The sequence below is a fragment of the Leucopleurus acutus genome (genome assembly GCF_964270905.1).
Source record: "Leucopleurus acutus genome assembly, chromosome: 1".
Classification (NCBI taxonomy): Eukaryota; Metazoa; Chordata; class Mammalia; order Artiodactyla; family Delphinidae; genus Leucopleurus; species Leucopleurus acutus.
Genome location: NC_139142.1, coordinates 134,355,686 through 134,368,493, shown reverse-complemented (window position 1 = coordinate 134,368,493; position 12,808 = coordinate 134,355,686). Strand labels below are relative to the sequence as shown.

The 12,808-nt window shown below is 35.8% G+C and overlaps 1 protein-coding gene across 5 annotated transcripts in view; it reads left to right on the top strand.

Moving 5' to 3' along the window:
- The window catches only part of DPP8 (dipeptidyl peptidase 8), a 55,072-nt gene that overhangs the window by 20,390 nt on the left and 21,874 nt on the right, over positions 1-12,808 (top strand). For all 5 annotated transcript variants that reach the window (XM_082851919.1, XM_082851920.1, XM_082851918.1 and 2 more), the window contains 8 exons: positions 1,479-1,652; positions 2,472-2,640; positions 6,233-6,343; positions 7,003-7,131; positions 7,687-7,748; positions 9,698-9,798; positions 10,463-10,640; positions 11,530-11,689. In XM_082851919.1, the coding sequence (XP_082708045.1) occupies positions 1,479-1,652; positions 2,472-2,640; positions 6,233-6,343; positions 7,003-7,131; positions 7,687-7,748; positions 9,698-9,798; positions 10,463-10,640; positions 11,530-11,689 (1,084 nt within the window). The remainder of the gene's footprint in view (positions 1-1,478; positions 1,653-2,471; positions 2,641-6,232; positions 6,344-7,002; positions 7,132-7,686; positions 7,749-9,697; positions 9,799-10,462; positions 10,641-11,529; positions 11,690-12,808) is intronic.

The window sequence follows — 12,808 nt, the reverse complement described above, 5'->3', positions numbered from 1 at the left end:
CTTTGTTGCGACGTACGGATGCGGGCTTAGTTGCCCACGGCATGTGTGGGTCTTAGCTCCCTGACCAGGGATCTAACCTGCGTCCCCTGCATTGGAAGGTGCAGATTCTTAACCCCTGGACCACCAGGGAAGTCCCTGAACTTGGCTACTTTCAAAGTATTAGTCCTTTGGGAGTTGCCTGGCAGTCTGGTGGTTGGGACTCTGCACTTCCACTGTGGGGGGCCGGTGTTTGATCCCTGGTCAGGGAACTAAGATCCCGCAAGCCATGGCACGGCCAAATAAAATAAAATAACATAACATAACATAAAATAGTGTTAGTCCTTGGTAGCAGAAACCATGTCTGTTTCCCTTATTTACCATTCCTTTATTTATCCCCTTATTTATCATAAAGAACTCTTAGTGAGGGAAGATGTGGATGTAAATTTTTAAAACTAGCACTTATTAGATTTTTTAATATATATATTTTTAAATTTTATATATGTGTCAAATAATATTTTTAGTTTGGGAAGGTCCTTCTTCATCATCAATCATTGATTACAAATATTCTTTGAGGGAGATTTTAACAGATGCTTTAGGTAGGAAAGCAAAAATCAGATTCTGCTCTGAAGTTGTTTTTTTTTTAATCTATTTCTAGTCAGAAATACTGAAAAAAAGTGAAAAACGAAACCATAGCCAAATGAGTAAAAGAGATAGTAACTCATATAAATTTCAAAGAAGAGATCACTACACCATAGTGCATCAGGAAACTTTCCTGGCCAATGTTGAATTAGGGCTAAGGTTTTGGGATATCAGTAAAACTTGGATGGATAGAAAGAAAAATGGCCTCGGGTCGGGGTGGGGGCAGGGTGATGGAACAAAGGCCAGGAGCAGAACACCGCATATTGGGTTTTACCTCAGTGGTGTGACAAGCCTGACCTAAGGTTTTATTAAAGCAGAATTAGTGGATTAGTGGAAAGGTACTAATGACAGCTGATATTTGAGAACTTTACTCTGTGCCAATCATTGTGCTAAACATTTTACATATTTTTATCTAAGTTAAATTTCACAAAGCTGAAGTAGATGATTTATTACTACTTCGAAAGTGAAGAAAATTACTTTTGAAGAAATTAAACTACTTGCCCAAAGTCAGACTTCTAATGAGAGTCAAAGCCTAGATTCAAACTGCTGGACTTCAGAGTCTGCTCTTAAGTGCATGCAGAACTGCTATATTACATTTAAGTTGTAGAAGATCTTGAATGCCAAGCCAAGGTGATGAGACTTAATTCTTGCTCTCTAATGTATACAGTAATCGTCTAGGGACCCTTTACCAAGAAATTTTTCAGCAGACTTCCTGAAATTAATCTGTTTAAAGTTGCTGGCAAATTTTGGGATCACTCAAAATGTAAACCCAGTAATATTGGAGATGCTAGAATTTCAGTGCTAAAAGCAAAAAGCCACCTTTCAGAAGACTGGAATGTGAGACTTTCTTTCTGTATTAGGCAACACTGGACTATGGAATGTATTCTCGAGAAGAAGAACTATTGAGAGAAAGAAAACGAATCGGAACAGTTGGAATTGCTTCTTATGATTATCACCAAGGAAGTGGAACATTTCTATTTCAAGCTGGTAGTGGAATTTATCACGTAAAAGATGGAGGGCCACAAGGATTTACTGTAAGTTGATGTTACTACTTGATAAATCTGTTTTTGGGTCCTGAGGTTATTTGTGTCCAAATCAGAAAGGTAATTAAACAAACTAAAAAATTCTTTTCACTAATTGTTTACTACTAATTTAGTAGTAAAGAAAACAAGAAATATGGGTATTAATTTCCAATTTTAAGAATTAATAATTTTTTCAGTGACATTAGTATACAATTTTTAAAATGCTAAAAACACTTGCTGTGTAGGAAGAATTAGTAAAGGGCATCAGTGCCATTTTTTGAGTAAGTGCTGAGGTGGATTTTCGAAGATAATGATATCACAGGGCAATCCCTCTTTGGTTCCCCTAAAAGCTTGATTCATCTCAGTAAATGCTTTTAAATGTTTGATTTTATTCTAGGCAATTTTAATGTGATATCAGAACTATTCTTCTGATAGAACTGTGATGATTCTAGCTTTCATTACATTTTTATGAGCAAATTATTTTATACTAGTAAAATTAATTAGAAATATTTAATAAGTGAAATAGTCAAATAAGTGTTTAATAAAAGCATGTAACAAACGATAATTACTCTGTTTAAACAGGTTTGGACAACAGAATTTATGAAGTGCTCTTATTTTGTCTTTATTTCTGCTCCTGTTATGCTTATTAATTCATAGAAAAAAAATGAGTCCTCTCTTATAAGTTAAGGCATATGAAAGTACATTTTTCTGGAGAGCAGTTATTATAGTTGATATTGTACTTGGGATTATTATTCGTTTTATAGGAAGGGCGCTGGTAAACAAATATGTATCAGCCTGATACTTGCCTTTAAATGTTGTTTACTTTTCTAGCAACAACCCTTACGGCCCAATCTAGTGGAGACTAGTTGTCCCAACATTCGGATGGATCCAAAATTATGCCCAGCGGATCCAGACTGGATTGCTTTTATACATAGCAATGATATATGGATATCCAACATTGTAATGAGAGAAGAAAGGAGGCTTACGTATGTGCACAACGGTAATTCAAGTTCTTCAAATCTACTTTCCTGAAAAGTATTTTTAAAATTTAATTTGCTTTTGCTTACATTTTCCACTTGAAACTTGCTGGGTGATCTTTATATTTTAAACTTAAATCTTTAAAATGAAAAAAGACAAAAGTACAGTGGATAACTGGTATGTACCACCTATATAATGCTCCCTTGTTTTAAGGGTCATTTTCAGACAGCACAACAGTAGCACCTCTGATCTGGTTGTTCTTTTAGCCTAATAAGACCAGCAGAATTTTCCCCAAAACTGTTCTTTTTTTTTTTTTTTTTTTTAATTTGTATTTTTGGTTGTGTAGAGTCTTAGTTGTGGCACACGGGATCTTCGTTGCAGCATGGGGATCTTTCGTTGCGGTGCTCGGGCTCTTTGTTGTGGTGCACAGGCTTCTCTCTAGTTGTGGCGTGCGGGTTCCCTCTCTAGTTGTGGTGAGCAGGCTCCAAAGCGCGTGGGGTTTGTAGTTTGCGGCTCACGGGCTCAGTTGCCCTGTGGCATGTGGGATCTTAGTTCCCCGACCACAGATCGAACCTGCGTCTCCTGCACTGAAAGGCAGATTCTTTACCACTGGACCACCAGGGAAGTCCCAAAACTGTTCTGATTAAAATAAAATTTAATTTTAAAAATTAATCTTGTTTTTAGGGAAACAAACAGAAAAATCTAGTACACACTATAAGAACTACTTAAAAATTTGTCTCCCCTTTTTGCAGAGCCTGCTTAGTTATTTTGTCCTAATAGGAAAAATAAAACTTTCTGTATTGTGGAAATATTTAATTTTTATTCGGGTGACTATAATAATGCTAAGCAGTACTGAAAGCACAGAAAAGATGTGTATGTCTTTCTCCAAAGCTTTTATACAAATGAAAGATGGGAAATAGTGTACTGCTTTTTTTTTTTTTTGAACATGTGAAATAGACCATTTTTTAAAATTTCTAATTAATTTTTGGAGGGCTGCATTGGATCTTTGTTCCTGCGCGCGGGCTTTCTCTAGTTTTAGCGAGCGGGGTCTACTCTTCGCTGCGGTACGCAGGCTTCTCATTGCGGTGGCTTCTCTTCTTGCAGAGCACGGGCTCTAGGCGTGCAGGTTTCAGTAGTCTTGGCTCATGGGCTCTAGAGCAAAGGCTCAGTAGTAGTGGTGCACGGGCTTAGTTGCTCCGCAGCATGTGGGATCTTCCTGGACCAGGGCTCGAACCCGTGTCCCCTGCATTGGCAGGTGGATTCTTAACCACTGCGCCACCAGGGAAGCCCTAGATAGAAAGGTAGGTAGAGAGTAAGCAACATCACTCTTACCCCTCTTATTCACAGTAGGTTTCCACGTGAAAGTCCCCTTTGGGGTGGGTGTAGTCGGTTGGCATGTGCATTTGTTTATTCTCTGCCTCCTATAATAGAGGAATTTAAAGGTAACTTAATACCAACCTCTACTCTCAAAGGACATATCTCATTGGGAGAACAAGATGATACCATTTATTCATCTAATTAATCTTAGTAATTGAGGTCTGTAGTAAGTGATAGGGAGATATAAATGAGCGATACATAGTCTCACATCTAAAGGAGAACAAAATACAAAGCAGTATGGAAGGTATAACTTTGGAGTAGTTGAAAGATCCAAGGAAACTGAGTGCTGGTTTTGGCTATATCATTAATTCCAAAATTCAGGAACTCTGAAAACTGAGGTTAGTTTTCATTAGGTTGGTGCTAAAACTCATTTGGTGGCAAAACCTGACCTGAACTGACCTGAGGATATTTATAATCTTAATCCTACTTAGTGTGCCTATTCCTAAATTTGCTGCAGGAATATTAGTATATTTGATTACAGGGTATTTGATTACCCTGCTGGAGAGTGACATAATTATGCGTAGATGTATGAATATGAAAAAATCCCCCTAATTCTGAGTTCGAAACACTTCTGGACTCAAAATTTTTGGATAAGGGGTCATTGGTTCATATTGCACATTTGTTTCAGACAACATACAGAAAATACAGATAAGAGAACATAATACAGTGAAACCTGCCTATAAAATTAAAATCACTGCGAGATATTACTACACACCCGTTAGAACACCAAATGTTGGAGAGGAATTTTCATTCATTGCTAGTAAGAGTATAGAATAATACAGATACTTTGGAAAACTGTGTGGCAGTTTCTTATAAATATAAAGATAAATTTTTTACAGTACCCAGCCATTCCAGTCCTAGGTCTTTATTCAAGAGAAAGGAAAACACATGTCCACGTAGAGTCTTACACAAGAATAATCATAGCATCTTTATTCATAATAGCAACTAGAAGCTGCTCAGATGTCCATTCACAGATGAATGGATAAAAGAACTGTGGTATACAATGAAATACCACTCAGCAACAAACATACTGTGTTTGTTGCTGAGTGTATACTGCATGATTTCACTTACATGAAATTCTGGAATATTCAAAACTAACCTATGGTGATAGAAATCAGATCAGTGGTTGCTTCTGAGGCAGGAATGGACATTGACTGGGAAGGGGCATGAGAAAACATTCTAGGGTGTTGGAAATATTCTGTGTCTTGATAGCATGTGGTTATGCAAGTATATGCATTTTTCAGAGTAAACAGTACACTTAAGATTTTGTAAATTATAAAGCAATTCTTTTTAAAAAGGTTGTTCATAGTCTCACTATTTGGAGAGGACCACATTTTGATTTATATCCTGACACTTTAAAAAATATGTATTTGTATTACACTTTTATAAATGGAATCAGTATACATGTCATTTAGTAATATGCTTTTTTAAATTCAAGTATATTGTAAACATTTTCCCATGTCATGAAATCTTACATAATTATGGCTTTGTAGTTTTTTAGATTGACTGATTGATTTCGGCTGCGCCAGGTCTTAGTTGCGGCGTGCAGGCTTAGTTGCGGTGTGCATGCATGTGGGATCTAGTTACCTGACCAGGGCTTAAACCCAGGCTCCCTGCAATAGGAGTGTGGAGCCCTACCCACTGGACCACCAGGGAAATCCCTAGATTTTGTTTTTAAAGCAAGAGTTCCCTTCAGACTATTTGCTGGAAACCTAGGTGTAAAACAGATAAAAGCTCATCTGCTTTGGTTAAATAAGAGGAAGGTGAGGGAGGAGAAATGGTGAATTACATGATCTGTTAGACCCCATTCTCGGTCTAAAGATGTGCTTCTCTGTGTAGGAGAGTAAAAAGTCACCATGACCCTTTACATGTATTCTTTTTCCCATGGTCCTAGCTAAATGGGAAAATAATAACTAACATTTATGGAACACATACTATGGCTCAGGCTTTTTTCTAAGTACTTTATGTAAAATAACTCATTTAATCCTCATAACAACCATATAAGGTAGGTTCTTATTCCCATTTATAAATGGGTACTGCAGTGGAACGTGATCAGGTGCTTTGTCCAGGGTCAGTCATTTAGTAAATGATGGAACTCAGTTTTGAATTCAGTCCATTTAGCTCCACAGTTCACCACTATACTATAGCTGCCTTTCAGAATAAATGGAATCATTCTGCTTTGTACCTATGAAAAGATAGAGAACTTCTGTGATAATTTTGCTTTTATGTTTGTCTAGAGCTAGCCAACATGGAAGAGGATCCAAGATCAGCTGGAGTTGCTACCTTTGTTCTTCAAGAAGAATTTGATAGATATTCTGGTTATTGGTGGTGTCCAGAAGCTGAAACAAGTAAGAGGCTTCAAAATAATATATTACAGGTCAATTAAAGTATTATGAGATTCAACTACCAATTAGTTAACTGCACAGATTCTTAAAATAGATTCTGAAGTGATGAAGATTGGATCCTACCAGTAGTTATTTAGAATATTCAGGCTATATCTCACCATAATGAGTTCTCATAAAAAACAGGTATATTATGGTTCAGTACCCCAAGTCCTTCAACTCTCCTTGCCAGTTTTTCATCTAGAAGCTGGTTGGTGGCAACATTGGTGGCAAAATAAAAAATACCACCCCTTAATGGGAGTTGCTATAAAAAACATAGGATTGACTAGAGTCTGCATGAACAGATGGCCAAATTAGTGTATGAATGGATCAGAAAAAAAGAGCACAAATTCCTCCTTTTTCTTGGTGTATTCACAAGGATTTTACTAGCTGAGAAACAGCTCTCTAAAGCAGTAGCTTTCAAACTTTTTGACTGTGATCTGGTTAGAAATTTGTTTTACATTCTAGCTTAATACATTGTACATATACTCTATACATAAAAGGCAGGATGTTTTATGTGTAAACTGTTTTTCACTATGGGAGATATAATACTAGAGGGAATGGTCGATTATGATTACTTTCTGGCATAATTCTCCTAAATTTTCAATATTTAATTTCCTTTTAAGCTCCCAGTGGCAGTAAAATTCTTAGAATTCTGTATGAAGAAAATGATGAATCCGAAGTGGAAATTATTCATGTTACGTCCCCTATGTTGGAAACAAGGAGGGCAGATTCATTCCGTTATCCTAAAACAGGTACTGTATTCCATTGGCATTTATATTCACTCATTCCTGCTTTTCAAACAAGATTCTTTCTGCATTCATCCAAAGGTATGGTCAACATGGATATTTTACAGATTTAGTAAGGATGGATTGTTTAAGTGTCTCTGAAGTAGGTTTTTTAATTACAGGCTGATCCTTTTTAATTATTTCAAAGGTGAGGAAGTGCACAAAACTGATTATTTCAAGAAATGAATAAAGAAGTACTTTTGCTAGGAAATAAAGATTTTTAAGGGATTATGTTCTTAATAAATTAGTAATTTTTTCCCATATTGCTATTTACAGCGTTTCAATTGTGAAATGATACGAATTCCCCTTCATTACGAACTAACTCTTGATGTTTTTCAGCTTTTTTTTATAGCCATATTAAAAATTATGAATTGAAAAGGAGTTTTGAGATTCTTATGCAATAAAGTCCTGACTATATGCAACATTCCTCATTTGACTAAAGTATAAAAAGGATTGATCTGGCAAAATTCGTTTGAATAATTTTGGATATGCATTACTATTCATTTATGTCTCTTTCTAAAGGCACAGCAAATCCAAAAGTCACTTTTAAGATGTCGGAAATACTGATTGATGCTGAAGGAAGGGTAAGTATAAAATGTTAACTTTTTGTATCATTTGACTAGTCTGTCAGTAGAGATTTTAGATATGCTTTTTTATTTTTTGGACTTGTTGAACTTGCTGAGACATCTACAGATCATGATTTCAGGTTGACCTAATTTTCTACTTTGAACACTTTCTGCTGGTTCCCAAGATAGGAATATAGGGATATGCATATTTACCACTCCTTTCCAGTATTTTTCCTCTTTGCCTGTGTTAATTCTCCAGATCAGTATTTCTTAAATAGTGGTTACTGACTGGTGAGTCACCTTCTGTGTTGAATAGATGTCTACAGTAGATTAAATATCCCTCATTTCTTTAATACTGCTACTTTCCATTTGGACAGATGCTTATAAGCTAAATGCACACAAAATTAATTTAAAAACAGTCTTCTCTGCTAGACTTTTTTAACAACTTTATTGAAGTATAATTATATATATATATACACACACACACACACACACAGTTTAAATATTTATTTATTTATTTGGCTGCACAGGTTCTTTTTAGTTGTGGCACATGGGGTCTTCGTTGCCGCGTGCGGGATCTTTTTTAGTTGTGGCATGTAGGATCTAGTTCCCTGACCAGGGATCGAACCTGGGCCCTCTACACTGTGAGTGCAGAGTCTTAACCACTGGACCGCCAGGGAAGTCCCTGAAATATAATTCACATACAATACAATTCACTCATTTAAAGTTTAAAATGGCCTTTAGTATATTCACGGAATTGTGCAGCCATCACCACAGTCAATTTTAGAACATTTTCATTACCCCTGAAAGAAACTCACATCCCTTAATCATCACCCCCAAACCTTTCCATGCCCCACAACCCTGGGCAACCACTAATCTACTTTGTATCTATGGATTTGCCTATTCTGGACATTTCTTATAAATGAAATCATACAGTATCTAGTCTGAGTTCTTTCACTTAGCATCATGTTTTCAAGCACTAATCATGTTGGTACCACGTAACAGCATTTCACTGCTTTTTATCGCCCAAAAATATTCCATTGTATGGATATACCACATTTTATTTATCCTAGCCATCCTAGTGGATTTGAAGTTGCACCTTACTGTGGTTTTTTTTTTTTAATTAATTTATTTATTTATTGGCTGTGTTGGTTCTTCCTTGCTGCGTGTGGGCTTTTCTCTAGTTGCAGCGAGCAGGGGCCACTCCCTGTTGCGGTGCGTGGGCTTCTCACCGGAGTGGCTTCTCTTGTTGCAGAGCACGGACTCTAGGCGCACAGGCTTCAATAGTTGCGGCAGTGGGCTCAGTAGTTGTGGCTCACGGGCTTTGTTGTTCTGTGGCATGTGGGATCTTCCCGGACCAGGGCTCGAACCCATGTCCCCTGCATTGGCAGGCGGACTCTTAACCACTGCGCCACCAAGGAAGCCCCCTTACTGTGGTTTTGATTTACATTTTTCTGATGGCTAATGATGTTGAGCATCTTTTCATGTGCTTATTGGCCATTTGTATATCTTCTTTGGAGAACTGTCTATTCAGATCCTTTGTCCATTTTTTAAAAAGTATATTTAAAATTGTGTTAGACTATTAAGGGAAAAAAGTTTGCTTACTCAGGACCATTTCACTAATAATAGTATTTTAAGCTAAAATAAAAGGAACTACAGACTATTAGTTTTCTTAGATACTAGAGTCTATAAAGTGATTAAAATCTGATTTTACCAGTTATTATCAAGAGTTCTGTTAGTATAAACTCACGGGAAAAGACGTTTAGACTGTGCTGATTCTTGTAGTTAGAACTTTTTAGGTGTAAGAGCACCAGTATAGGTAACCCATGACTTACTGCTGGTTTTGTTAATCCTGTGTACCTAAGACTGAAAAAGTATGCTGTTAAAGATAGTGATTTAAGTAGACCAATAAGCTAGTTACTTATCTCAGTTTTCTATAACTAGATTCCTTTTTTCTTTTTTAATAGCTTATAGATGTCATAGATAAGGAACTAATTCAGCCTTTTGAGATTCTGTTTGAAGGAGTTGAATATATTGCCAGAGCTGGATGGACTCCAGAGGGAAAATAGTGCGTATGTTAAATTGCCACTTCTTTACAAATAATTTAGGACCCAGAACTGTCTGTGCTGTTAGGTTTTCCTTTCCGTTGGAGCTGCCTTCACATGTAAATTTGAAGTGTAGATAGTTCTGCACAAAGAATTTTTCCTGAACTAAGTGGACTTGTAATCGTATAATCATAGGTGCATTGCATTTTAATTCTGTCTCTTAGCCAGTCACAGTTTCACCGTGTTATTTGTGGTTAAATTGTATGACTTTTAGGCTCACATATAAGTATGTATTTTTTTAATTGAATAATTAAGCAGAAACATTTGTAGAGCCTTATGTGAAGATGATTACATGTAGTTCCTGTGTCTAATGTGGACAACAGGAGTTTCACGAGGCATTTATCGACATTAAAGGGAGAAAACAATTTCAAAGGCCATCTGTGATTTTGGAAATTTAAAGAAAACTACTTTTAAAAACTCTACTCAAGCTTAACTTTTAAAAATAAGTGTAGAATAAGCTAATACTTTTAATTAGCCGTTTGTAAGTGATAATTTAACATATACTAAAGCAATACTTTCATTGTGATTATAGAAATAACTGATGGGTGCTAGGGGAAAGATTAGTGGAATATTCATTTTCTGCAGAGTGTGCTTTATTTTGTGCTTTTCTTTTGTTTATTTAAATAGTGCGTGGGCTATCCTACTAGATCGCTCCCAAACTCGCCTACAGATAGTGTTGATCTCACCTGAATTATTTATCCCAGTAGAAGATGATGCCATGGAAAGACAGAGACTCATCGAGTCAGTACCTGACTCTGTGACGCCACTGATTATCTATGAAGAAACAACAGACATCTGGATAAATGTATGCATGTTTTCTTGTACTTGGTTAGAATATTTTCTCAGAATGCTAAAGCAAATGAAGCTCGATAGCAAACTATCAAAATGAATTTTTTGAGTTCAAAGTAACCTTGAATGTTATTTGCTTAGTTTGAACATTTTCAGATTGGAATGTTGGTTCCAGAATGGGTAATGGTTTGTACATAAAAGTTAGATGCCACTGAAATGACATCTCCCTGGCTGCAGAATTGCCCTTGTTTCTGGACACATCAGATAATGAAAACACAGCCTCATTAGTGCCTCTGAGAGGACCACAAGAATCCTGCCTAGAAAAGACTTTCTCTTTTAACTCTTTTAAGTTGACAAACTATACCAAAATATAACAGTTTGGGATTGAATTTTTCATTTTCCAGTTTAGTGGAAAAAACTTAAACAAGATACAAAATAAATAAAGCCAGCTCACTCCCTGGCTGAATATAGGCTTCATATGATTCACCTAAAACAGATGAACATCTGTTTTCCCTTGAACTGTTAGAATATTTCTCTCTGGAAAAGAAAAGTAAAAGACATTTTTCCTCATCACTTCTGTAATAAGATTTATATCATTAAACTTCGTGCTGTGTTTCAAAGAATTTCAGAGATGGTGAGTAAGAAACAGCTTTTGGTCATATTTTTCTTTTTTCTCCATTTGGAAACATTTATTTCTCAATAGATGAAGTCTTTGACTAAAGTAAGAGAAACGTGAAAGGCCTAGGCAAAATCTCTAATTGTACATATACCATACACCCTAGCCTGACAGTTATTTATATTTCAGAGTATGTTTATCAAGTAATTCTTCTTTCTCTGGCTTAATTGAATTGTTTATGTAGTATTTTCATTAATGTGTATAGTAAATTAAGCTATTCATTTTACAGATCCATGACATCTTTCATGTTTTTCCCCAAAGTCATGAAGATGAAATTGAATTTATTTTTGCCTCTGAATGCAAAACAGGTTTTCGTCATTTATATAAAATCACATCCATTTTAAAGGAGAGCAAATACAAACGATCCAGTGGTGGGCTGCCTGCCCCAAGTAAGAAATCCTTTTTTATTTAAAAAGAGGAAAACGTTGGGGGCAGAAGGTGGGAGGGGCAGGGTAATGTAATGTCTTTTTTGTGTACTTTATAAGCATAGGACAAAGTTCTTGATGGATACATAATAAACTATTAATAGTGGTAATCTCTGGGTATTGGGATTATTTACTTTTACTTTCTGTTTTTGCCTTAACTATACATTTTGTTTAAAGTGAGCTCATATAATTTTTAGATTAAAAAAGCTAGTTTTAAAATGTTACGAAGTTATTAGATATTTGTGCATACTAGATTTTTTTTATACCGTCTGCATCTACACTGAAGTTGATTTATAGGCATAGCTCTTCACATTGATATAATTATGTTTCCCAAAGTGAAATTAAATATTATGTCAACTGAAGTTAGTTTCTTTTTAAAAAGTGATGGTTTTCCTTCTGGGAAGTGTAATACAGAATGTGTAAGCCTAGGAAAAATGAAATGGTACATTGAATACTCCTGTGTTTTTAAAAAATTGAGTTATGGTTTTCTACTTTAATAATATAGAGTTTGTTTTGGAATAGTAGACATTTAATGATGTTATGTTACATGCTTTACTGCCATTTGTAACTTAACAGACTCAACATAGCCATTTTTTAAAAACTGTAGTAAAATATACAAACCAAAATTTATCATTTTAACTTTTAAGTGTGCGGTTTCATGGCATTAAGTGTATTCATATTGTTCTGCAACCATCACCACCATCCATCTCCAGAACTTTTTTCATCTTCCAAAACTGAAACTATCCAATAAATAATACCCGATTTAGTGGAAAATAAGTAACTTCTCATTCCTTCCTCCCCTCAGCCCCTGGCAACCACTTTCTGTCTCTATGAATTTGACTACTCTAGATATATAAGTGGAATCATACAGGTCTGTCCTTTTATGACTGGCTTATTTCATTTAGCATAGTGTCTTCAAGGTTCAGCCAGGTTGGAGCATGTGTCAAAATGTCCTTCCTTTTTAAGGTTGAATAATATTCCATTGTATACAGAAACACATTTTGTTTATCCATTCACCTATCCATGAACAGATGGGTTGCTTCTACCTTTTGACTGTTATGAATAATGCTGTAATGAGCATGG